At 41.3% G+C, this 25,587-nt stretch overlaps 1 protein-coding gene across 2 annotated transcripts in view; it reads right to left on the bottom strand.

The window, feature by feature from the left end:
* LOC122557914 (erbin-like) overlaps positions 1 to 25,587 on the bottom strand; it is a 183,357-nt gene that overhangs the window by 75,606 nt on the left and 82,164 nt on the right. The window contains exons 3-5 of one of the 2 annotated variants that reach the window (XM_043706137.1): positions 23,480 to 23,588; positions 21,279 to 21,476; positions 18,025 to 18,142 (exon numbers count right to left, since the gene is read on the bottom strand). In XM_043706137.1, the coding sequence (XP_043562072.1) occupies positions 18,025 to 18,142; positions 21,279 to 21,467 (307 nt within the window). In that variant the 5' untranslated portion in view covers positions 21,468 to 21,476; positions 23,480 to 23,588. The remainder of the gene's footprint in view (positions 1 to 18,024; positions 18,143 to 21,278; positions 21,477 to 23,479; positions 23,589 to 25,587) is intronic. The other variant, XM_043706127.1, reaches the window with a different exon arrangement.

Below are 25,587 nucleotides of genomic sequence, written 5' to 3'. Positions count from 1 at the left end.
TCCTGTTCCCTGGATGCTGCCTGACCTGCTGCGCTTTTCCAGCAACACATTTTCAGCTTTGTATTAATTAATGCCAGCCAGCTTCTGTAACACCGTGACTGTTCACAAGTGTGAGTCTGGTATAGTATAATTTTTCAAATTATTTTACTGGTTTTTTTGAGTCACTTAATCCAATCAGCCATTCCTCTTATTTATTTTTCTGTACTTTTATTTGACATTGAATTTGCCTCCTCTAATTTATACTCCTCAATCCTTGAGCGACTAACTTCACAATCACTCAATCTGAGAAGTTACAGTTGCTTGCCTATCCATTCAGTGTCAGATGCCCGCCTACCTTCACTGTAGCATGGTCAGATTGTACTTTTGACCAAGCTTCATCACAAAATATTGTGATTAAAGAGGCAAGGATAAGTCTGAAAATGGCAGATACAATGTGCAACAAACACAGAAAATGCTGGGGAAACTCAGCCAGTCTGGCAGCAATTATGGAGAGGAAGAGAGTTCACATTTTGAGTCCAGTATGACACTCTTCAGAAGATTCATGCAGGGCTCAAAAAGATAGATGCAGAAAGATTTATCACCCTATGGGAGAGTCGAGGACCAGGCAGCAAAATCTCAGTGAGGGATTATTCATTTAAGACAGATGAAAAGGGACTTTTTCTCTCTGAGGATAATGAGTCTGTGGAATTCTTTAAGCAGAGGACTGGAGATGCTGGATCATTAAGTATATTCAAGGCTGAGACAGACAGATTTTTAATCAATAAGGGAATCAACAGTTATGGAACAGAGGCAGGAAAGTAGAGGTGAGGACAATCAACCATGCCCTCTAAATGGTGGAGCAAACTTGATGACAGAATGGTCTACTTCTGTTCCTATGTCTTATAGGGGTAGTCACTAGTGTCCATGAGCTCAGTCACAGAGTGGTTACAGCATGGAAGATTACTTGGCCTGTCATGTCTGTACTGAGCTTCTGAAGGTTCAACTTGGTTACTCAGTCAGAGATATACAGAAGTATATTCCATACAGATATATGGAAACAGCCTCTTTGGTCCAACTCATTCTTGGCAACCAGATATCCTAAATGAATCTAGTCCCATTCACTAGCATTTGGCCCAAATCCCTCTAAACCGTTCCTATTCATATACCCATCCAGACACCCGTTAAATATTGTAATTATACCAGCCTCCACCACTTTCTCTGGCAGCTCATTCCACATATGCACCACCATCTGCGTGAAAACCTTACTCCTTAGGTTCCCTTTTAAATCTTTCCCATCTCACCTCATATTTATGGCTCTGGTTTTGGACTTTCCTACCTCGAGGAAAGGACGTTGGCTATTCACCCTATCAATCCATGCCCCCCCATGATTTTATAAAATCATCCCTCAACCTCTGATACTCCAGGGACAACAGCCCCAGCATTTTCAGCCACTCCCTGTAACTCAAACCCTACAACCCTGGCAACATCCTTGTCAATCTTTTCTGAACCCTTTCAAGATTTACAACACCCTTCCGATAAGAAGGAGACTAGAATTGTACGCAGCATTCCTAAAGTGGCCTAACCAATGTCCTATACAGCAGCAGCATGACCCACAATACTCAATGCTCTGACCAATGACAGCAAGCAAACCAAACACCTTCTTCACTACCCTATCTACCTGCGACTCCACTTTCAAGGAATTGTGAAACTGTACTCCAAGGTCTCTTTGTTCTGCAACACTCCCTGGACCTTCCCATTAAGTGTATAAGTCCTGCTGTTTTCCCAAAATGCAGCAGCACACATTTATCTAAATTAAACTCCATCTGCCACTCCTCGGCCCACTGGTCCATCTGATCAAGGTCCCATTGTACTGCAAGATAACCTTCTTCACTGTCCACTACACCTCCAATTTTGGGGTCATTTTCAAACTTACTAATCATACCTCCTATGCTTACATTCAAATAATTTATATAAATGATGAAAAGCAGTGATCCTTGTGGCATTTAACTGGTTACAGGCTTCCAGTCTGAAAAGCAACCTTCCACCACCACCCCTCCGTCTTCTACCTTCGAGCCAGTTCTGTATCCAAATGGCTAAAACTCCCTGTATTCCATGAGATCTAACCTTTCTAACCAGTCTCCCATGAGGAACCTTGTCAAATGCCTGACTGAAGTCAATCCTCTTCATTATTGAGTATTATTTTTGAAGAAGTAAAGTTAGTGTGACATAATTTCCCATGCACAAAGTCATGTTGACTATCCTTAATCAGTCCTGGACTTTACAAATACCTGTAAATCCTGTGCCTCAGGATTCCCTCAAACAACTTGTTAACCATTGATGTCAAGCTCACCGGTCTATAATTCCCTGACGTTTCCTCACCATCTTCCTTAAACAGTTGGCACCACATCAGCCAACTTCCAGTTTTCTGGCACCTCACCTGTGACTATCGATGATACAAATATCTCAGTATGGGGCTCCAGCAATCATTTCCCTAGCTTCCCACAGAGTCCTAGAATACACCTGATCAGGGCCTGGGGCGTTATCCACATTTGTGTGTTTTAAGACATCCAGCACCACCTCTTCTGTAATATGAACATTTTTCAAGATGTCATTATTAATTTCCACACTAGCTTGTACTTTTCCTGTAGCCTTGGAATTTTTTTTCCTTCAGGTAATCATCTGGTTTGTTTTTAAAAGCCTGATTGACTCGGTCTCCACTAAACACTCAGGAAAAATATTCTAGATTTTAACCAGATAACGGTAAAGATCACACCAGACCTAATCAGAGCAGGACCAAAACCCTTCATGGTAAGGCCCTGGAGAGTTGTTGCAGACCAAAGAGACCACAGGGCTGCTCTCTTTTCAAAGAGAGATGACTGGTTGTGTTTTAACCTGAGAGTCACTGCATTTCAGGAGTGGGAGTTAAGAGGTTGAGGAGAGTCCTCAGTTGATATGGGAATCAAACTCGTGCTGCTGGTGTCACTTTGCATTACAAACCAGCCAGCCATTCAGCCAACTCAACTAAATGACTCCCAAGACCATTCACTGCATTGAACATTTACTTTCCTCACCTCTCCTTTGGTCTTCAGCCTCATTCTAAAACTTAAGAGAATTCAAACCCAGTTTTCTCAATCGATCCATTTAAAACAAACTCACTATCCCAGGCGTAAATGTAGTGAACAGATGTTGCACTCATTTTAAAGCAATTATATCCATCCTTTGATAATGGGACCAAAACTTCACCACGGTTCTCTGGGCGAGGTCTCATTAAGTCTCTATATCCCTCCAGAAAGACATGCCCACTTCTGACCTTAAATATCTGAGATAAAGGCCACATGCCATTTGCAGTTATGTGGAGATTGCTGTAGCAGTATTTCAGGGTTTCAGACCTTTGCGATCTTGGTTTGCTGGTTTGTTTCCTAGCTTGCTGAACTCTATCTGCAGAATCTACGCATTTGTTTCTTTCATTGGTACCAACCAATAAAAGCCATAACCATTGGCTAATCACCCTCCACTCGGTGTACCCTGCAGCCAGTGACATCCTTGAATCTAACACCAGGAAGACAACATACTAGATTCAGATCAGAGTTTGCATAAATAACCACAATCATCATTAGCCTCACGTAACTTTGACAGCAAGTTATGGCCCTATGGTTTCGACTATATCTGAGGTCATATCACCACAATCATAGCAATTATAAGCGGTTAAGAAAGTCTTATTAATTGATCAGTACACCATATCCTGCAAAACTGCTGTTACAAACCAATTAACAGAATTAAGCAATGATAATGAATGTAGTTCATCATACTATCACAGCATGGTATTTTTTTCCTCTTTGCATGTATTATGTCGTACCCTTGGAAATGCAGATAGACACCCTCAATAACAGGAAGTCCATTCACAAAGCTAAAAGCTTCACAGTGCAAATGAGTGGAAATTAGTTGTATTGCATGTTATAGAGCTTGCCTGCAAATTCTGCAGTTCCCTCAATTTCACAGCACTTACTTACAGCAAAATTACACCACATTAAAATGCAGCTACAGATATGCTGTGTTCATATATACACAAATTTATGAAAATTATCGAGATACTAAATGTGCTTCTCCAAATTTGTTTCCATGTACTCTGCGCAAAGCATTTTCACCATATAATCTTTTTAGATTAAATGGCTTCTACTCCTTCATTTCAAAATGAGTCAGCTTTCACTGGGAAATAAGGAAATGTAGTCAGAAAATCCATAATGCATCAAGCAAATTAAACAAATTCACTTGCAATACAAAAACAACAAAGAACTGCAGATGCTGGAAATCAGAAACAAAAATCTAAATTGCTGGGAGCACTCAGCAGGTCTGGCAACACTTGTAGAGAGAAAGCACAGTTAATGTTTTGGATCCAGTGACTTCTTCAAAACTGTAACGTGACTAGCTGGATTTAAAGTGTTTTTTTTAAATTAAAAGAAAACACTTCAGTTTCATATCACTACCAACTTCTTTCCAGTTTAATTATTCCAACTGGTTCTGAGCATTCAAAAACTTGTGTTTCATAAAACAAAATACTGCAGATCCTGGAAACCTATCTGTGTATCTTTCATGAGCACTGATTTTATACAATATCAGACGACTGGTTTTACTCTTAACTCGCATCACTCCTAGGAATCAATTCTACTGACACTACCCTTTCACTCAAATTAATTAACCAGGAAACTTTACTCTGTGCCTCCAAAAATATTTATTCTTGGGATAGTTCATTGATTCTTCAGGTCAACGTGAAATTGGAGGATGGACAGAGCCAAGTGAGTTTTTAAAATGTTGGGATATTAGCCTTAATTACCCAGCCCACTATAATTTTTCCTCTTTTACCTTCAGCCTCCTTCTGCTCCTGCCCTGCTACCAGTCATTTATGGAGCTCTCTTCATATTTTGACTTCAGCTGCCTCACTCAGATCTTCCACTTTTAATAAAAACAAAAATTGCTGGAAAAACTCAGCAGGTCGGGGAGCATCTGTGCAGAGAAAGCAAAGCCAACATTTCAGGTCCAGTGACCCTTCTTCAGAGCTAGTTTTCCACTTTTAACACTCAATTTCTTCAATATCCATCCTTTGCCTTCCTTTCAAATATATGTCTGCAGGGCTTCCAATTGCTTTATCTGAAACACATTGACTTTGGGTGAGATTTGGAAATGTCAAGCTGAGTGAAAGACCAGCCCCTGGGCTACGACAATCACTTCAGCGATGCTGCAGATGGATTTGGGTGGTCTCTAAAATGAGTAGTCAAAGGCTCACCTTGGAAGTCAAGTGCTGATGACAAAACCATAGGTATGTGAAATTCAATAATTGCAGAAAATATTGATTGAGCAATCAATGCTAGCTTAAGTAGGGAGAAATATTTGAGTAATAATTGTGTCCATAACTGTAAGGCCATAAGGTGTATGAGCAGAAGAATTTACTCACCGAGTCCACTCCATCAACGAGATCATTGCTTATCTGATCATCCTCATTTTTACATTCCCACCCTTTCCCCACAAACCTCAATTCACTTAGTGATCACAGATTGTACCCAATGACCCAGGCTCAACCACTTCTGCAGTAAACAATTCCACAAATTCACGACCAGCTCAGAAGAATTTCCTCCCCATTTCTGCCCTAACTGGGCCATCCCTTATTCTGAGCTTACGCTCTGTAATCCTACACTGTTCCACAAATGGAAACAAACTCTTTACATCTTCCCTGTAAAGTCCCTGAAGAATCCTGTCTGCTTGTATTCCATAAATGATGTTTCCAATTAATTTAACACTAAACAATTGATTCTGTTGAAGCATTGTCTCTTCAAGGTAAATAAGAAAACTGAACAGTTTAATGTGTTACGCAGAAATCACTTGCAAGCTCAATGCTGAACTACAACATACAACGTAAAGAATTACCCTCACCCCTTAAGCTCTATCAACAAGTTTGGTGATGAACTACAGACCTATCAGCATAGTTCTTATATACAAACATAGTTTGTTTATGGATTATGCTATCCAAAGTAACTCATATGAGAAACCATACAATTAGCCAGGAAGCAATTTGCATGGAAAGCAAGTACTCACAACAAGCAAAGTAAATATTTACATATTTTAGCTTGCTTGGTACATAACAAAATGTGGAGTTGGAATTCAAAGAGTTTTTTGAAATCCAATTCATCATTAGGTACTCAAATGAAAACAGTTTAAATTAGCCACTCATACCAGGTAACCAGGAAAAGTAATTTTGGAACTTTAATTAAAGAAGGTTACAAAACAAACAGAAAGCACAAATGTCAGGACTGTAATGTACCATGAAGGTCAAGCCTGAAAATTGCTGAAATGCTTTCTACATTAAATAAGAGTGCTACCTCATACAAGGAGACCACTCAGCCCATTACACACTTGTCAAATTTTTGAAGAAGCTGATTAGCCTCTAATCTCCTGTTCCTGCTCTGATGACCTGCAAGTATTTATATTTCCGATGTCCTTCAAATTTACCGTTGACTGGGCTACCACCACTTTTTCAGACAGCGTGTACCAGAACACAGCACTCAACATAGAAAGAAATGACCCATCTCTGTGCTGTCTCTTTTGCCGATTACATTGAGATCCTCCAGTTATCAACTCTGTTACCATTGGAAACAATTTCTCCTCACTTTGTGTAATCATGATTCCTCATATTTTAAAAACTTCATTAAATATTTTCACATGCTTATCCAAGGAGAATAATTTAAACGCTTCTCCAGCTCCCAAAAAACTCACGTCACTCTGTTCTCCGATGCCCAAACCCAATGTTATGGAATCTGCTGACAAGGACAGTGCTGTTGCTGCATGGTGGACCCTGCAGAGGTCAAACATTAGCTCCTTGACCTCTCCTACACCTGCCAAGTCCATACTCCCACCAAACAGCAAGTCTTTGTCTTCAAGGCTGCCACTGACTCCATCCCCTCTGGATGCCTTCCCTTACCCAATCCCAGGTTCCTATCCCTCAGTCTCCTGACCCTGAACTGCCCGATTCTGCCTCCCAAGATCCACAAACGGGACCGTTTGAGCACACTGAACATTTCAGCATACTCCTGCTTCAAGATTCCTACTTTTTTTTTATTTCAAAAATATACTTTATTCATAAAATAGTTTGATGGTCTGTACAATTGGTCATGCCACACATACGTAAACATTTACAAACAGAGTTCAGAATTTATCATTTTTATACACAGGTCTGTAGATTTATCCATCATATGTCCATATATTTAGCTGAGGCATCAGCAGAGCCCAAATGATTGCGTGGGCCCCCTGTTCTTCTTAGGCTGGCAGATGTTACACGGTGGTCTTTCCCCACCGCGCCTTGGCGGCATCTGCCCCAATTTCAGCGCATCCCTCAACACGTAATCCTGGACCTTGGAATGTGCCAGTCTGCAACACTCAGTCGGGGTCAACTGGTTCAGCTGGAATATCAACAGGTTTCGGACCGCCCAGAGAGCGTCCTTCACCGAGTTGATGATCCTCTCGGTGTGCGTCCCGGGGAACAGGCCGTAGAGCACGGAGTCCAGCGTCACGGCGCTGCTCGGGACGAACCTCAACAAACACCACTGCATTCCTCTCCAAACTTCTTCTGCGTAGGCACATTCCAGAAGGAGGTGTGAGACAGTCTCGTCCTCCCCGCAGCTGCTTCGAGGGCAGCGTGCGGTGCAGCTGAGAGTCCGGGCGTGCATAAAGGATCTCACAGGCAGAGGCCCTTCTCACCACCAGCCAAGCCATGTCATGGTGCTTGTTGCAAAGTTCTGGCGATGAGGCATTCTGCCAAATGGCTTTGACAGTCTGCTCCGGGAACCGCTCGGTAGGATCCACCCTCTCCTTTTCCCGAAGGATCTCAAGGACACTACGTACTGACCACTTCCTGATGGACTTGTGGTCAAAGGTAATTTTCTTCATAAATTTCTCCACGAAGGACAGGTGATACAGAACGGTCCAACTACTCGGAGCGTTCCGCGGCAGCGAGGCCAGGCCCATCCTTCGCAACACCGGGGACAGGTAGAACCTCAGTACGTAGTGACACTTGGTGTTTGCGTACCGGGGATCCACGCACAGCTTGATGCAGCCACACACAAAGGTGGTCATCAGGGTGAGGGTGGCATTGGGTGTAATTTTTCCCTCCATTGCCCAGATCTTTGTACAGCGAGTCCCTTCGGACCCATATAAATTGGAAAATGGCCTGGGAATAGGCCAGACCTGTACCATGTATAACAGCAATGACAGTGCCTCACACTTCAAGATTCCTACTGCACATGAATTTTTCTCCTCTCTTCCAGTCACATTCATTACTCACATGAACTTCCTGACCCCAACTTTCTTCTCTCCACCACACAAAGGGAATAACTCAAACTATGCCACTTGAGAACAATTCACATCTCATGTGGAAAAGAAGTGGTTCAGAGAAGCACAATCATGAGATAACTAGGTACATAGAGGAGGGTAGTGCTCAGTTATGTGTTCTGCATGAAGTTCTAGAAGGTCAAATCCCCACATGGCAGATTGGTTAAGAAACTAAGAGTCCTTAGGATTCAGGGCAATTAGTCAAGTTTGATCCAAAACTAGTTTAGGTGACAGGAGGCAGAGGGTGATGTTCGAAGGGTGTTTTTGTGACTGGAACCCTGTGGCATCTACTGGTGTAGCACAGGGTTCCATGCTACTTATTATGTCCAGAATAGTGTAGATATGAGCTATGACCAGAAAGCTTGCAGACAACATGAAAATTGGTGGGTGGTAAATAACAAGGAGGAAAGCCATAGACTATAGGACAATATAGGTAGGCTGGTCAGATGAGCTGAACAGTGACAAAGGGAATTTAATGATCAATGTGAAGTAACATATTTTGAGAGGTCTAACAAGACAAAGGAGTACATGTTGAATGGTAGGACCCCAGAAATTACAAAGGGACCTTGATGTACAAGATCCTTGAAGACAGCAGGGCCAATACAATAGGGTGCATGGAATAGTTTCCTTTGTTAGTCGAGGCACTGAATATAAGAGAAACAAGCTTATGGTGGAGCTGTACATAAAGTTAGAACACAGCTGGAGTACTGTTTGCGGTTCTGGTCACTACACTATTAGAAGGAATGCCACTGCACCAGAGGATACAGAAGAGATTCACCAGGACGTTGCATAGACTGGAATAATTCAGCAATGAAGAGAGTCCAGATAGACGGAGGCTGTTTTCCTTAAAGAAAAAAAGGTCCAGGAGAGATCTAATTGAGGTGCACAAAGATTTGAGGGGCATAGACAAGGTAGATAGGGAGAAACTTTTCCCTTGAACAGAGAGGTAAACAACTAATGGGCACAGTTTTAAGGGAAAGGATAGGAGATTTAGAGAGGATTCAACAAAAAAAAATGTTCATCCAGAGAGCAGAGGAAATCTGGAACTCGCTGCCAAAAAGCACACTCGGTGTGAATCCTCAAGACAGTCAAGAACTCTTTAGATGAGTGTACCACAGCAAACAAGGCTATGGACCAGTGGTGAAAAATGAGATGAGAACAGATGGATGTTTGATGACTGGCATGGACTTGATGGTGTAAATGATGTCTATGTTGTAAACGCTCGATGACTTTATTTTGTATCTTTGTTAAAGATGAACTTCAGATCCAGAAGATTGATATTGCAAAGCAAAAATCATAAGCTTGAACTACATATATCAATTTGACTGTATATTATAAACGTCAGATTCCATACATAGACAACATCCAACTCTACCTCTCCATCACCTCTCTCTCTCTCAATCCCTCCACTGTCTCTAAACTCAGTCTATTTGTCAGACACCCAGTATTGGATGATTAGAAGCATCCTCCAATTAAATATAGGGAAGATTGACATTTTGTATTCAGTCCCCAAACAAAATCCATTTCTTAACCATCGATTTATTCCCCCTTTTAATCTAAGCCATCACGAAGACGATCTATTTCCAACTCTGTGGCATTTCCATTTTCCACCCTGTTTTAACATATTTGCCACTGAAAACCTCACCCATTCTGTTGGTAACCTTGGATTTGACTATCTGTGCTTGGCCAGCTTCCCACATTCTATCATAAATGCAAAACATTCTAGATGCTGAAAATCTGAAACACAGAAGGCTTATGAAATTCAGACAGACAATCTGACAGCCTCTATGGAGAGAAATATTTAGTATTTCAAATCTGATAGGACTCTACTTCAGAGTGACTTTATTAATTCTATTTCTCTCCACAGATGCTGCCAGACCTGCTGAGTTTCTCTCGCATTCCCTGTAGTTGTTCCACATTCAACCCTCTGTAAATGTGAGCTGATCCAAACTTTTGTCTATTACTTGATAGAGGACCACAATCTGAAACCTCAGCTCTGCTTCTTTCCGAATACAAGTTGCCCGAACTACTGAACATTTCCAACCTATTCTGCTTTTGCTTCAGAACTGAAGTTTTGTTCATGTGGTTTCTTTCTGAGGAGCTTTGTGCAAACACTTCCTAAATAAATTCCACGAGCATGCACTTTCCTATCAAAGCTGCCAAGAAATGAGAACCTTGTATGTTTATTAGGGGTGAGGAAGAAGAGTTGTCAGCGAAAGAGAAGAGTCAATGAACTCAAACTTGGAAGTTTTTCTGGCAGTGTGGCTTCCGGAAATGATCACATTTATGCAGAAGGTCAATAGAATGGACGGTAACCACGTATGCACAAACAGGAAAAGCATCTGTTATTTGACACGACCCGCAAAATCTGAAACTGCATGGACCAGAAGTTGAAAACATGGAATAGAATTGAATCTAGCAGGCCTTCATCAACAAGTATTCCACCAGACTTCCTATCAATAAAGCAGAATGGGTAACTGAAAGTAAAAATGAAAACTTCAGGAGAAGGAACACAATTGATTTTTTGATAAACTACTCTAGAAGCAATTTGAAGCTGTCAATTAAATTGTAATGAATTATGGTAGTGCAAGACTTCAGGAACAGTGACAGATTACATGTTTGGTTTGGTTTAATAATCAAGGTCAAAGCCACCCAGATAAAAAGGAACAAATGAAGCAGTTCAGAACAAAGCCTGAAGTACACAATTCAGTGGGGAAAAAAAAATCACCTGAGCAAACTGGATGTTCAAGGCACAGTGTTCTTAAAGGGATAATATTCTTTGGCAGACTCTGTATTTTCCTTCCTCTTAGCCAAGTGCAATTCTTACGTATGTGAACAAGAAAAGTATATGAGGGCAGGTAGGTGTTCTGCTGAGGTAAAAAAAAATTGCAATCGCCGCTGGGGTCAAGATCTGACTACTGATGGCAACAAAATGCAACTAATGGAAATTTCATCACGTTTACCAAATCAAGAGCCCACCATGAAAATTTTATTATCATGTCTCACAAACTTGATTGAGTTTTTTGAAGAAGTGACAAAAGAGGATTGATGAGGGCAGAGCGGTAGATGTGATCTATATGGACTTCATTAAGGCATTTGACAAGATTCCCCATGAGAGACTGATTAGCAAGGTTGGATCGCATGGAATACAGGGAGAACTAGCAATTTGAATACAGAACTGGCTAAAAGGTAGAAGGCAGAGGGTGGTGATGGAGGGTTGTTTTTCAGACTGGAGGCCTGTGACCAGTGGAGTGCCACAAGGATTGGTGCTGGGTCCACTACATTTTGTCATTTGGATTTGAATATAAGCATTATAGTCAGTAAGTTTGCAGATGACACCAAAACTGGAGGTGTAGTGGACAGCGAAGAAGGTTACCTCAGATTACAACGGGATCTTGATCAGATGAGCCAATGGGCTGAGAAGTGCCAGATGGAATTTAATTCAGATAAATGCAACGTGCTGCATTTTGGGAAAGCAAATCTTAGCAGGACTTAGACACTTCATGGCGGAGGTGGGTACTAAAGATGCTGGAGATTAGAGTCAAGGTCCTCATTCCTGATGAAGGGCTTTTGCCCGAAACATCGATTATCCTGCTCCTCGGATGCTGCCTGACCTGCTGTGCTTTTCCAGCACCACTCTAATCTAGACACTCATACATTTCATGGTAACGTCTGAGGGAATGTTGCTGAACAAAGAGACCTTGGACCTTTCCCCCCTCAGTCGAAGCAAAATACTCAGACATAGTATAGTTTTACCTCCTCCATCTTTATTCTGGTACCTGGAGGGAGAGAGAACGATCACCCATGTGTACAGAGACATGAGTTCTCGGTGATCACTTTCTCAATGAACTAAATTGACTTTTACAGGGAAGAACATCCAGATAAGGCAACATACATATTAACTGGGTGACCGTTACACTCAACGAGTATCAGTGGCAGAGATCAAGCCCTTTACTGTTATACAATGAACGTTCTTAACCTTGTCCACTGGATTCATACAATGGATACTTTTCCCCTTGTTCGCTGACCTTGCATACTGAATGCTTCCAATATTGTTAAATGGCTCTACATAATGACTGCTTTTCCACCTTGTTTACCCATTACCCTTGCCTCCAGCACCCCATTGTTAACTAAGTTCTTATCTGACCCGAGTCATGTTCAGCTGAACCTCGTTTCACAAAACTCAGAACTTAACTCTTCCTCTGCCTACCTATACCCTAAACATAAGTTCATAGTTCCTTCAAAGTAGGGTCACAGGTAGATAGGAGAGTAAAGGCGGTGTTTGGTATGCTTTCCTTTATTGGTCAGAGGATTGAGTACAGGAGTTGGGAGGTCATGTTGCAGCTGTACAGGACACTGGTTAGGTCACTTTTGAAATATTGCATGCAATTCTGGTCTCCTTCCTATCAGAAGAATAATATGAAACTTGAAAGGGTTCAGACAGGACTTAAAGGGGTGTTGCCAGGGTTGGAGAATTTGAGTTATAGGGAGAGGTTAAATAGGCTGGGGCTGTTTTCCCTGGAGCGTCGGAGGTGGAGGGGTGACCTTAGAGAAGTTTACAAAATCATGAGGGGCATGGATCAGGTAAATAGACAAGGTCTTCTCCCTGAGGTGGGCGAGTCCAGAACTAGAGGGCATACGTTTAGGGTGAGAGGGGAAAGATATAAAAAAGACCTCGGGAGCAACGTTTTCACGCAGAAGATGGTATGTGTATGGAATAAGCTTCCAGAGGAAGTGGAGGCTGGTATAATTGCAACATTTAAGAGGCATTTGGATGGGTATATGAATAGGAAGGGTTTGGAGGGATATGGGAAAGGTACTGGCAGGTGGGACGAGATTGGTTTGGGTTATCTGGTCGGCATGGACGAGTTGGACCAAAAGGTCTGTTTCTGTGCTGTACATTTCTATGACTCTCTGCTAGCATAATAGTTATCCTATTACATGATTGTTTTATTACTGGTTTAGAGGCCCGGACTGAAACTCAAAGGCAAGAATTTAAATCCCACACAACAGCTAAATGATTAAACCTGACACACAAAACTAATTTAAAGAACAGTTATCACATATTGTTACTGACCCAACTGGTTCATTAACAACTCTTAGGGAGGGAAATCTGTTGTTCTCTGCTTGTCTGCCCTATAAGCGACTCCAGAACCTCAAAGTGGATGACTCTCAAGTGTTTTGTGAAAAGGCCTAACTAGCAACTCAGCAGCAGCTCACCACCACTATCAAAAGGACAACTGGAGTGGGCAATAAAAGCTTGCCTTGCCAAAGGCTACTGCATCCATGAAGTGAAATAAAAATACAAATCACTCAAAATACAAATGTATGGTATAATACCTGCCAAATGGACTGCTCAAGACAGATTGACTATGTTCGCCTTATGTTCATTCTAACACACATGAAACAAGAGCAATCTTTTCTTTTAAAAATACTTCATGATATATGATGATACAGTACTATCAGTCAATTTATGAATAGTCCATTACCTAATGCACTTGAAAATTTATTAAGAGATGTTCATTTTCCAGATTTGAGAAGCCTCTCCCTCACAACAAGCTAGCATTTCTCTGCATTTTCATCCAAATACCCATCAAAAATCTTTTTCTGTAACTTAATGAACAGAGTTTTGCACTGTGTTTACCTAACATTCACAGAAACGATGGTCGAGTAGTAATATCACTAAACTAGTAATCTGGAGACCCAGGTAATGTTCTGGGAACTAGGTTCAAATCTTGTCTTGGCAGATGGTAGAATTGGGCAGCATGGTAGCTTAGCATTCAGTACTTGCTGCTTCAGCACCAGGGACTTGGTTTCAATTCCACCCTCGGCTGACCATGTGGAGTTTGCACATGCGTGTGTTTCCTCTTGGTGCTCCAGTTTCCTCCCATAGTCCTAAGATGTATAGGTTGAGTGGACTAGCCATAGGAAATGCAGGGTTGCAGGTCTGAATGGGGTGCTTTCAGAATGGCCTGCTTCTACACTATAGGGATTCTATGTAACTTGCATTGAGCTGAAGGACTGGGAAGATCACCCAAGATTTCATGTGGAAAGTGTTTCCTTGATAAGCTAAATACCTGAGTAATGAATAAGAACCTGATGGATGAGCAATTCCAAATGTGCCTGAAAAGTAACAGTATCTCCAGATTACTAGAAGCATCATCAGGATGAGATATGACCATGTTAATTGACAATGAAGAAGTGCCAGCAGATTATATTCAGGCTAAATCATTTCAATGGACAGGAAAAAAGGGTAGCAAAACAGGTACAGGAGATGATAGGCAATTAGTGAAGTATCACTTCATTGTAAAATCGTGGAATCTACCATATTATTATCTATTATCACAGTTTAAAATTACCCAGGCTAGCAACAGTCAACATAGATACAGAAGGGTTTGAGTCTGCCTTTAAAGAAACGAATGCAGGAAATGCAACAGGAAATTCATGCTCAGCAAGCTTCCAAGCAGCTGCACAACAACCACACAATCTATTTTACTAATTTTGCCTAAGAAATAAACATTGAGCAGGACACTGCCTTAGCGTGCGAACAACAATTCTTCAACTTGAAACTTTATGGTTTAGACTTGTATAAAAAAGGGTTGAGTTCCAGAAAATCACCAGCATGGCTTAGAGAATTTTATGTCTGTGGTTTTGAGAGGTGGCAGTATAGAGCAGGATGTTTTTGGGCTCAGACATTGGCAGCGATAGCATGGCTACTTTATTAAAGGATAATGTTAAGAAACTCAGTTCAACATTGTTGAATTTGCCCAGGATAATAAAAGAAGTTGTCTAGCAGAATCAATAATTGCACCTCAGAAAGTACATATTTTCCTATTGCATAAGGGCAGCATGGTGGCTCAGTGGTGAACACTGTTGCCTCAAAGCACTAGGGTCCCAGGTTCGACTCCACCCTCGGGCGACTTTCTGTGTGGAGTTTGCACATTCTCCCACAGTACAAAGGATGTGCATGTTAGGTGGATTGGCCATGGTAAATTAGCCTTTAACATTCAAGGATATATAAACTAGTTGGATTAGCCATGGGAAATACACAGAGTTACAGGGATAGGCTAGGGGACTAGGTTTGAGTGGATGCTCTTCAGAAGGTCTGTGTGAACTTGATGGGCTAAATGGCCTGCTTCCACACTGTAGGGATTCTATTCAGCGGAATGAGTAAACAGAAAACTGCAGATGAAACGGAATGTAAACCTGACACATTAGAAGAACAAGCAACAACTTACATTTATATAGCACCTTTAACATGTACATACATTTCAGGCTCGTCAGAGAAGCATAGCAAGATCAAAATCTCAGCGACACCCAAACAGGGGATATTAGAAGGGTGTGAAGATGTTATATCAAACATCTAGTCCAGGAATAAGTTTTTAAGTATTTTCTTAAAAGAGGCAACCGAGAGAGACAGAGACAGCGAGAGAGGAGGACATAGATGTAGGCTTGGAATTCCAGAGTTTGGGGCCCAGGCAACTGAATACACAGACACTAATAGTGGAGAGCTTATGATTCCAATTTCCCAAGAAGCCAAAATTAATGGAATGCAAATATCTCGAAAAATTGCAGGATGGGATGAGACTACAGAGATAGACTATGAGGTGGTGCAATGCTGCCTGACCAGGAGCCGATGCAGGTCGGTGAGCAAAGAGTAACAGGAGGTCAGGGCCACCAACAGTTAAGACTGAGGCAAAGTTTTGGTTGACAATTAAGAATGAGCCAGTTTGTTGTGGGTCTGGAGTCACATGCAAGTTTGACTAGATTTCCTTCCCCAAAGGACATCACTGAACCAGATGGGTTTTTCAGACAAACAATGTTTGCTTGTTTATAGTCGTCATTACAAAGATTAGCTTTACATGCCAGATTTATTGGTTGAATGTAAATTCAACAAGTTGTCTTGGTGGGATTTGAACCTCTGCCCCCAGAACATTTCCTCTGGACCTCTGAATTACTAACCCAGTGACATTATCACTACCTCACCATCTCCCATAATAGAGGGAAATACATGCAAGATCAGCCAGGAGTATATTGAAATAGTCAAGTCGATAAATAACAAAAGCACTAATGAGGGTCTCAGTCACAGATGAATAGAAATGGGGGGAAAAGGTCAAGTGTTTTGGAGGTGGATATAGGTTGCACAAACACAAGGTCGGAAACTCAAATGTGACGTCAGGGTGTGTGGAGATTTAGAAGGGATTAGAGTTTTAACCAGTAGAGTTAAACGTCAACAGGTCATACTTGTTTACCTATGGTTGGAATCCACTTATGAGAGATAAATAATGGGAGTCTTTATTTAAAAGAAACCTTGCCCATGTTTTCTGTGAAACTGAGTCCAAAAGACACACAAATGGAGGACTTTGCTTATTTTGATACAATTTTTAACTTTTTGAGATGACTTAAGGAATCACAAAACTCAAGTCCCAGCTTACTACTCCAGCAAGGTGCAACAACCATGGTTTTTCAGGATGGAACGGTCAAGGGTTATTATTCTGAGGTGACAGGGTGCTGGCAGTAGACGTCGGACAGACAGAAACAGCACCTGAGGGAGATAATATTGTCTAATATGTGGGTCAGAAGCTCAGCTGCACAAATAGATCGCTGATAAAATGGTTTGGAAATTAAGAGGAAGCATTTGTGACAGGAGTTCAACACAATGGTGTTGGGTTTCCTTAATATTCAACTTGAAGAAACTGTATGTTGCTTTGGGACCGAGTGTCAGCCATGTGGCTTTGATAACAAGGGAAAGAAGGGATTAGGAGAGGTGGCGAATGTGTGGAACCAAGTATTGTCATAAAAATGCTGATCACGTGCCTTTAGATCGTATTGCCATATATAGATGACAAAGAGGAGGATCTTTGGGGCCTTTGCTTTTGAAAAAAAAAAACCATTAACTACTCTTACAGCAAGCCTCAGGAATCTTCCATTGTTCATTGGAAGAGAAATGGAATACAGTTCATGAATGCAAACTGATATATTTCATCAAAATATTCATTCACGTACTGAACACAAGACTGCTTATAGAGCAAACATTCCAGATTAGCTACAGACAAACACATTCCAACTGGACTGATACTGTAATAAACACCTTGGCACAGCTGAAATTTCACTGTATCAGAGGCCAAATGAGTTCTGTAACAATCACCATTTTATAAAATGATGACAGTCCAATTCTGCAAACAAGAAACATTTGGTTCAATTTGTTGAAAATGCATCAATTTTTCACAGATGGAAAAAAAATCTAAGAAAAAACACATTCTGAATTTCAGATTCTGACCTAGATCTAAAGCAGTTCTTTTATTGCAGCTATCCACAAGGATTGCACTAAGTTAGTTTTTAAACTTAATGGCATTCAGCTTCAACTAATGGTCTTCATGAGTTGGGGGAGGGAGAAGAAACCCACAATGTAATGAACAGGTCAGGTAACATCCCAACCAGGGAACGTCATGGTCTGCATGGTCAAAGGACATAACATATGGTTCTCACTCATCCACTAAAGCACCAGGGAAAGAGAATATTTTAATGCTTATTCAAACCAGATCATGCAGAAAAACTATGTCATTCCTAAAGCTAGTGGCTATTCTAACAATCTTTCAAGTTGTTTTACAAAAAACATCTGCCATCTGATATTTAAAACTCTTGAAAAATACAACAAAAACATCTTACCATTCTTGCTGACATCCAATTCCCTGAGATTGACGAGATTTGCAATGGATGCTGGCAAAACAGTCAGATCATTATCCGGCAGGCTCAGCTTGTGCAGGGACTGGCAATTGAACAGTTGCTGTACAGCAGAAGATGAAATGAAATTATATTAGATGAAGATGCAATAAAAATGAAATCAGAACATAAGCATTTAGTAGTGAAGCTCAAAATGTGTATGGAAACTACATGGTTTTTAATCTTTCAGACATGGGTTAAAGCAACGAAACTTTCCACCAGTCAAGTTACTACATGAGCAACAACTACAGTGATACACAAGAAACCCAGGTATAGTTAAACAATGGTTTATTTCATCCTTGGGGCTCTTAAAACATAAACTAAGTGTTAACTAATCAATTTGGTTTTTCTGACCATACAGACTTTTGCCTCAGTGCATTTTGAAGGTTCTTTTACTTACATTTTCATTACTGGGCGGAGTAATTTCACATTTACAATCCTGGATATGTCGTCATTACATTTCAGACTTTAAACTCTAGCTGCTTCCTCTTAAAGTGAGCATCTTGGACAGTTCCTTGCTGCCTATGCCCTGAAGCATTACTGTCCGATTTCTGGGTAACCTTTTGCTTGACCGAAGATTGAATGCATGATCTTTCTTAGCTAGAATTCGTAAAAGAAACAAGGAATGTCCGTGCAGAGGGCACCAACCTAAGTGTCTAAAGAATCCAGCTGCATCAGCAGCATGAGTTCATAACCCAACACTGTTGCATTTTTCGGTTTATAAGTTCTGCAGATCTTAAGCCATCTCAGACTGTCAAAGCACCCTAACATTTGATAACGTGAAGATGCCAGTGTTGGACTGGGGTGGACAAGGTCAGAAGTCACACGACACCATGTAGTAGTCCGATAGGTTTATTTGAAATCACAAGCTTTGTAGCACTGCTCTTTCGTCAGGTGAACTTTTTATATCACAGAATCATCACACTGACTCTCTCAAGCTGCCTAAACTTTGACAGGCCTGGGAAAGGCACAACTCTTTTTCAAACTGTCTTCTTAAATCGAGCCTTTCTTTTGCTACCATTCAGTACTCAGCAGGCGGCCAAACAACTTCAACACAACATTATTTCAGGCTTAAATGACCAAACAAATTGAACGGTTATAGGTTGAGTCAATAATAGCAGTAACATAACATTTGTACAGGAGTTAGGTTTCACCAGTTCCTCATATGAGAAAATAGCCACACAAACCATATAACAATGCATTTTAATATCTGACAGTTTTGTTTTGCCGTTTACACTATCTCCAGAAATTGTGTAATTTACACAATACGCAGGAACAGGTCTTACAGCTCAACTGGTCCACGTCAGTATTTATACATCACAACAGTTTTCTCCCAGTCCTCGTCAGTGAACCCCATTAGCATCCTTTTATTATAGAGTCATAGGGACATATGGCATGGTTCCTGTTAAAATAAACTGCCCTCAACTCCACTTTCTAACCACAAATACTTTTCCTGCACTTTGTTGGATTTATTGGATATTATCTTATCTTTGTGTTAGTTTTAATCTCCCTAGAATTGGAAAGGTCAACATCTCACATATCAAGCACTTTCTATCTTGAAAACATTCATCAAGTTCTCTCTGAGCCTTCTCTTCCAGAGAGAAAAGAAGACCTCCAGACATTTCAACCCCTTCCTGATAAGCTACAGTCTCTGTTCCAGGATCATCCTTACAAAACTTTTTGCATCTTCTCCAGTCACTCTACATCTTTTCTACAATTATTGAGATCAGAAATGGAAACAAATCCGGAGAAAGAAGGGAACAGAAAAGAGGAAATTAGAGGCAAAAAAGATGGCAAAGGAGGTTTCTGTGCATGTACTAAGCTGTTGGAGGGGTCTTCCTATCAAACAAAAAATTACATGAGTTACATTTAACTCCGACAGTGAACATTCATCAACAGGGTTTTTGGAAGCCAGGTAATACTTTGAATGGAGAAAAGCAACCAACAAGCAGGATGTAGGGTAGGTGTCGGAAATGCAGCCAATGATGACTGATGCAACACCTGGTGGTTGACTGAACTGTGCAAACTGTGATATATTGCTCATTTGGTCAAAGGACAAGTGGGGAATTCAGTGTTGGTGGTACCTGGTTTTCATTTTTGCTCATTTCATACGGTGCTCATTTCATCCAGTCTCCATCTGGAAGATGAAATTTGTACCAAGGAAGAAGAGGGATTGTCCTTGGCTGAAAGGCTGAGTAAATGGGGTCCATAATGAAAGGGTCTCTTCATTTCAACATAAAAGATCCTAAAGGTTCTGGACAGGATTGATGCTGAGGGGTTGTCTCTACAGGTCAGGAAATTTAAAATGTGCAGGCATAGTCTAAGGATGAGCAGGCTATCATTTAGGATTGAGACGTTACACAGAGAATTAAGAATCTTTGAAATTCTCTACCTCAGGAGGGTTGTAGAGATACTACCATTGAATATATTTAAGGTTGGTCTCTCTGGGCATAAAAGGAGCAAGCAGACAAGTGGATTCAAAGCCGAAGTGGGCGGTACAGTGGCTCAGTGGTTAGCAACTGCTGCCTCTCAGTGCCAGGGACCCAGGTTCGATTCCAGTCTTGGGCAACTGTGTGTGGAGTTTGCATATTCTTCTCGAGTCTGTATGGGTTTCCTCTGGGTGCTCCTTGAGACTTTTTTCCCCCACTTTAAAATTCCCTTTGTTCATCCATTTTAAATTATTCTTTCACTATTTGGGAAGAATTTTGAATTTCCCCCTTCCTAGTTGCACGATTCACTCATGAGATTATTGGTTTTCACCCATACCATGAGGTGGTCTGTCATTGGGCTGTAACTGAGCAACAGTACTGAACTGGACTGGACTAAGTCATCCAGGCTGAACCACCAAAAGTTAAGGACAATGGTCATTTTGAGCGAAGAGTTTCCAATAACCAACCAATCAATTTATAATGATTTAGCCAAAAGGTGGATAACTATCAATTGAGTTTCTGGTGAGTATTTGTAGACTGTTTGAAGGATGGAATCAGATTTTCATAGTGCTGACGTAAAGATGTTAATGAAAATAAAGCAGCAGAACATCCTTTGCAAAACTGCAACAAACCTGGAGTAGGCCAAGTACAGAATCATTCTAAATATGTACTGTAACTTTGGAGGTACTTTCTCCGACAAATGGCAGCCGGGAATGGAATTATACTCATTGTTTACAGGAACTAAAGCCTTCCCAAAGAAAAACAGCTCACCTTTGGAAGCTCTTCAATCTGGTTAGCATCTAAATAAAGTTCCTCCAAGGTCTTATCAAAAGGGAAAATCTCTTTGGGAACCTGCTCCAAACTGCAGTGAGAATAGTCCAACACAGTGACAGCTTCTTCCTCTCCCCTTAGACAGCGGCATGGCACCAGCCTTCCAAATAAATTACGCTTTGTCGTCATGATCAAACACTGCAAACAAAACACAGACTCAATAAGGCTTTGTCACTGTAGAGAGACAGAAAGAAAAATCACTGTGTACGCTCCACTCCACACCAATAACGTTCAAAATACATTTTAAACTTCAGCAACATCACAGGCAGCACAAATTTCCCTGTAAACTAGAAGGTGTTTAAATATCCTGTATGCTAGGTCTGTTTTCAGTATCAAATGATATTTGATTTAGAAATCATTACATTATAAACAAATTTCAAGAAAGGATCCTGAAATCCCTTGATGCTACTTAATTTAATGGGATTGTTGTGCTGTTCAGCTAAAGGAGCAAAAGACGACAGACTGTCTATTATAAGCAAGTCAATTTGGATCAGGCCCATCACTCAACAATACAGTTCACTCCAAAAATATGTACACAGCCAGCATGTGAATAACAACATTTTGTTTTACACTGTGTTCTTCAAACCCTTTTCTTCAAAAATCTTCACATATGTATTGATATAACAGAGGCTAGCAAATACCTTACATTCCTCAGATATCATGCGCTACAAAACCACACACTTAGTGAAATTATGTAAATCCTTTTTTCAATGCCCCCAGTGTTTCATACAACTCCAATATTTTAGTTAACTAAGTTATTTCAAAGGACAGTTGCATGAATTAATTTAGATTATGGGACAGGAAACTAGATCAAGATATTGGGAAGGGGATGATCGCAATTTACCACAGTGTTGATCTATGCAATACATCAACCCGGCTGTTCGGTGAAGAGGGAATTTTAACAAGTCACTATCTACATCCGATAATCATGCGTGTCTTTTAAAAACAAATAAAAACAAAATGTGGTCCATAATTGGAAGGTGGGGGTGGGGGGGGGAGAGAGGGAGGATAGAAACTCAAAATACAAGGCATTGTCACTTCCTGCCTTCTATAAAAAGCTGTCCTGTATCTACAGGGATTTCAGTTGATGTCTCGGTGATGAAAAGAGCAGGTCATGTGAAGCAACTACTTCATGACCCTTTCATGTGTCACTGGGGAACTGGAATACATTTTGGAGATGGTACTTGTGACCATACTGGGTGTTACCCCAACCCAGGACAGGCAGTGAGCGTCACCGAGAGGAGGGGTCCCCCCTGGGACAGGCAGTGATCGTCACAGAGAGGAGAGGTCCCCCCTGAGACAGGCAGTGAGCGTCACCGAGAGGAGAGGTCCCCCCTGGGACAGGCAGTGATCGTCACAGAGAGGAGAGGTCCCCCCGAAACAGCCAGTCAGCTTCACCGAGAGGAGAGGAGAGGTGTCCCCCCTGCCCAAGGACAGGCAGTCAGCATCACCAAGAGGAGTGGTTGAGGTAACGTTCCCATTATAAGGGCTGAGGTAAAGCAACTAATTTAAGGGTAAGTCATGGTAAGGTTGCTCAGCTGTGGATTACTCCTTTGGTGTCCAGAACACCTTTGCGTGCAGAATGATTTGGATTTACATTTTGAATCTGGAACAGCATTTGGAGTCATTGTGGCATACCCACAAGGGGTGGGGTCGGCTCGACTGGGGGTCTTTTTTCAGGAGAATGCAAAGATTGGTTCTGGATTGATTCAGCTTCATGGCCTGAGGAAGAAGAAACATGTCTTTAAAGATGCTGCAAAAATATAGACAAATCACAAAAGCAACTGGTAAAGCTTGATGTCAATAGGGAACAAATGAATATTTCTGCTGCTGCACATACCACCTGCAAATGAAAAATGTTGGCTCCCTGGTGGGCAAGGATGCCAATGAGCAACTGCAGGCCACTCTGAAGGGAGAGGGAGAACCACTAGATACTAACATGGACAATGACAATGTAGGCAAAAAGCAGGGTGCGGCCCTACAGTCAAAATGTGGGGAACTCGGAAATACATTAATAAGCTGGACCTCAAAAGATTGTAATCTTCTGATTGCAACATGCGAGTGAAATCAGTAATAGAGAAAATCTGAACGCATACATGGCCGGAGGATGGTGGGAGAAGGAAATTTAGTTTCGGTGGTACCTGTACAAGTTGGAAAGGTTGCACCCCAGCAGAACAGAGACCAATGTCTTCAAAGAGGCATACACAAATACAGTTGTTGAGGATTTTGAGTGGCGGGGGAAACTGGGACCTGGGCAGAGAGACAGAGAGAAACAAAAATATACATGAAAAGTAGAAGAGTAGACAGCAAGAGTAGAGGCAGAGGAAGCAACGTGGACAGCAAATCATGAAGGAGTACAAAAACAGACGTGTTAAAGCGTCAAATAGACAACTGTAAGGGCACTATATCCGAATGCACAGAATGTTTGCAACAAGGTAGAATTAACAGTACAAGTAGATGTACAAGGGTATAATTTAATAGTGATTACAGATTCATGTCTGCAGGGTACAAAGGCTGGGAACTGAACATCGAAGGATATGTAATCGTTATGAAGGACAGTCAAAATGGAAAAGGAGCTGAGATGGTATCATTAATGAAAGATGAAAATCAGTACAACAGTGAGAAAAGATACTGACGCGGGAAATCCCGATGTGCAATCAGTCTGGGTGGAACCAAGAAGCAAAACAAAAAAGATGAAAAACATTAGTAGATGCCTATAGGTTTGCAAACAGAAGTAGTGAGGGAGGGGAAATTGGTGATGCATGCGGTAAGGGTGCTCCATTAAGCATTGGCAATTTTACTCTACACATAGAATTGGCAAGCTACATTTACAATCATACTGCGGTGATTAATTCCTGGAATGTACACAAGATGGATTTTTAGACCAGTACACTAAGGAACCAAACTCAGAGCCAGGTTATCCTAGATTTCGTATTCTGCAATGAGAAAGGGCTATTTAAGCAAATTGTAGTGAGAGGTCCACCAAATTTAGTTTCCTTACCCAAGACATACCTATTATAGCTAGACTCCAGCAAAGGTTCATCAGACTGATGCTTGGGATGGCAGGTTTGTAATATAAGGAGAGATTGGGTCAAATGAATCTGAATTTACTGGAATTTTGAAGAATGAAAGGGAAGAGGCTCTCAATGAAACATACAAGGGCTGGACAGACTGGGTGAAAGGACAGTGCTTCCCCTAGCTTTGTTTTAGAGGGTGGGGGGGGACAGCAGATCACGGCCCAAGATATGTGCAGGCTACTTTGGACTGAGACATGGAAGGTTCTTCCCCCAGAGGGTGGCAAAGCTATGGAATTCCCTACCACACAAAGTTGTAAAGGCAAACTCACTGAATATGTTTGAGAGAGAAGGGAATAAATTTCTAGAAGATGAAACAGCCTAGGGGTATGGGGAAAGAGTGGGAGTATGCATCAAGATAGTGGATCAACTTTGACCATGCTGAATGACAGAGGGCCAAATCACCCAATTCAGCTCTCACTTTCTATATTTGTATGTTTCCTGTTCCTAAATTTTATTCGCTGAGCTTGCTGATGTCAGTAAAGGAGCCAGTGAGGTTTCCAATTTGCTACAAAATCAGATGTTGCAGAATCAACAACTATTACCTTGCCACCAAATCACAGGTTTGGTGATACAAAAAGTTCCCTTTAAATCAAACTGACCAGTTCTTACCAAATTATGGTTCAGCTGTCAACTTTTAAAAGTAAAGAAAATGGTACTCTCAGTTCATTGCATCATAGCAAATGGCATCCCAAGCTGTAGCGCCACAGTTAGAGAGTGCAGGTTCATTTTACACAAAACATCAAGCTGTAACTTCTGCCGTGTCACTGTCCACCTCGAAGACCATGCAAACCTCTTTTTGAAAATCTCCCCTCAATCTTCTGATCTCTAATGAATACAATCCCAGGATCCTCAGCCGTTCATCATATGTTAGGCAACGGTTGCTTGATTTTACTTCCGAGCTAAACTGTCATACAGATTACATTACCCCACGGAAAGGCAAAATGGAGGAATGAAAGTAGTCATGCAATTTATTTTAAACGCTGCCTGCCAACATGCCTGAGTGATCTGGTTACCATGGGAACAGGGGCCAGGTTGAGACTTACTGGGAGCAAGGTACAAAGCAAGTGCACCTGAAAACAAAAAGGAGAAGCAACTGACTAACGGAACATAGACTTGTAATCTTCAAGTTTTTGAACAGAAAGACATTTTGCAGATACAAAAGGATTTAGCTA

Source organism: Chiloscyllium plagiosum, chromosome 2, assembly GCF_004010195.1.
Source record: "Chiloscyllium plagiosum isolate BGI_BamShark_2017 chromosome 2, ASM401019v2, whole genome shotgun sequence".
Lineage (NCBI taxonomy): Eukaryota > Metazoa > Chordata > Chondrichthyes > Orectolobiformes > Hemiscylliidae > Chiloscyllium > Chiloscyllium plagiosum.
The sequence above is the reverse complement of the archived record's forward strand: the minus strand, read 5'-3'. Positions and strand labels throughout refer to the sequence as shown.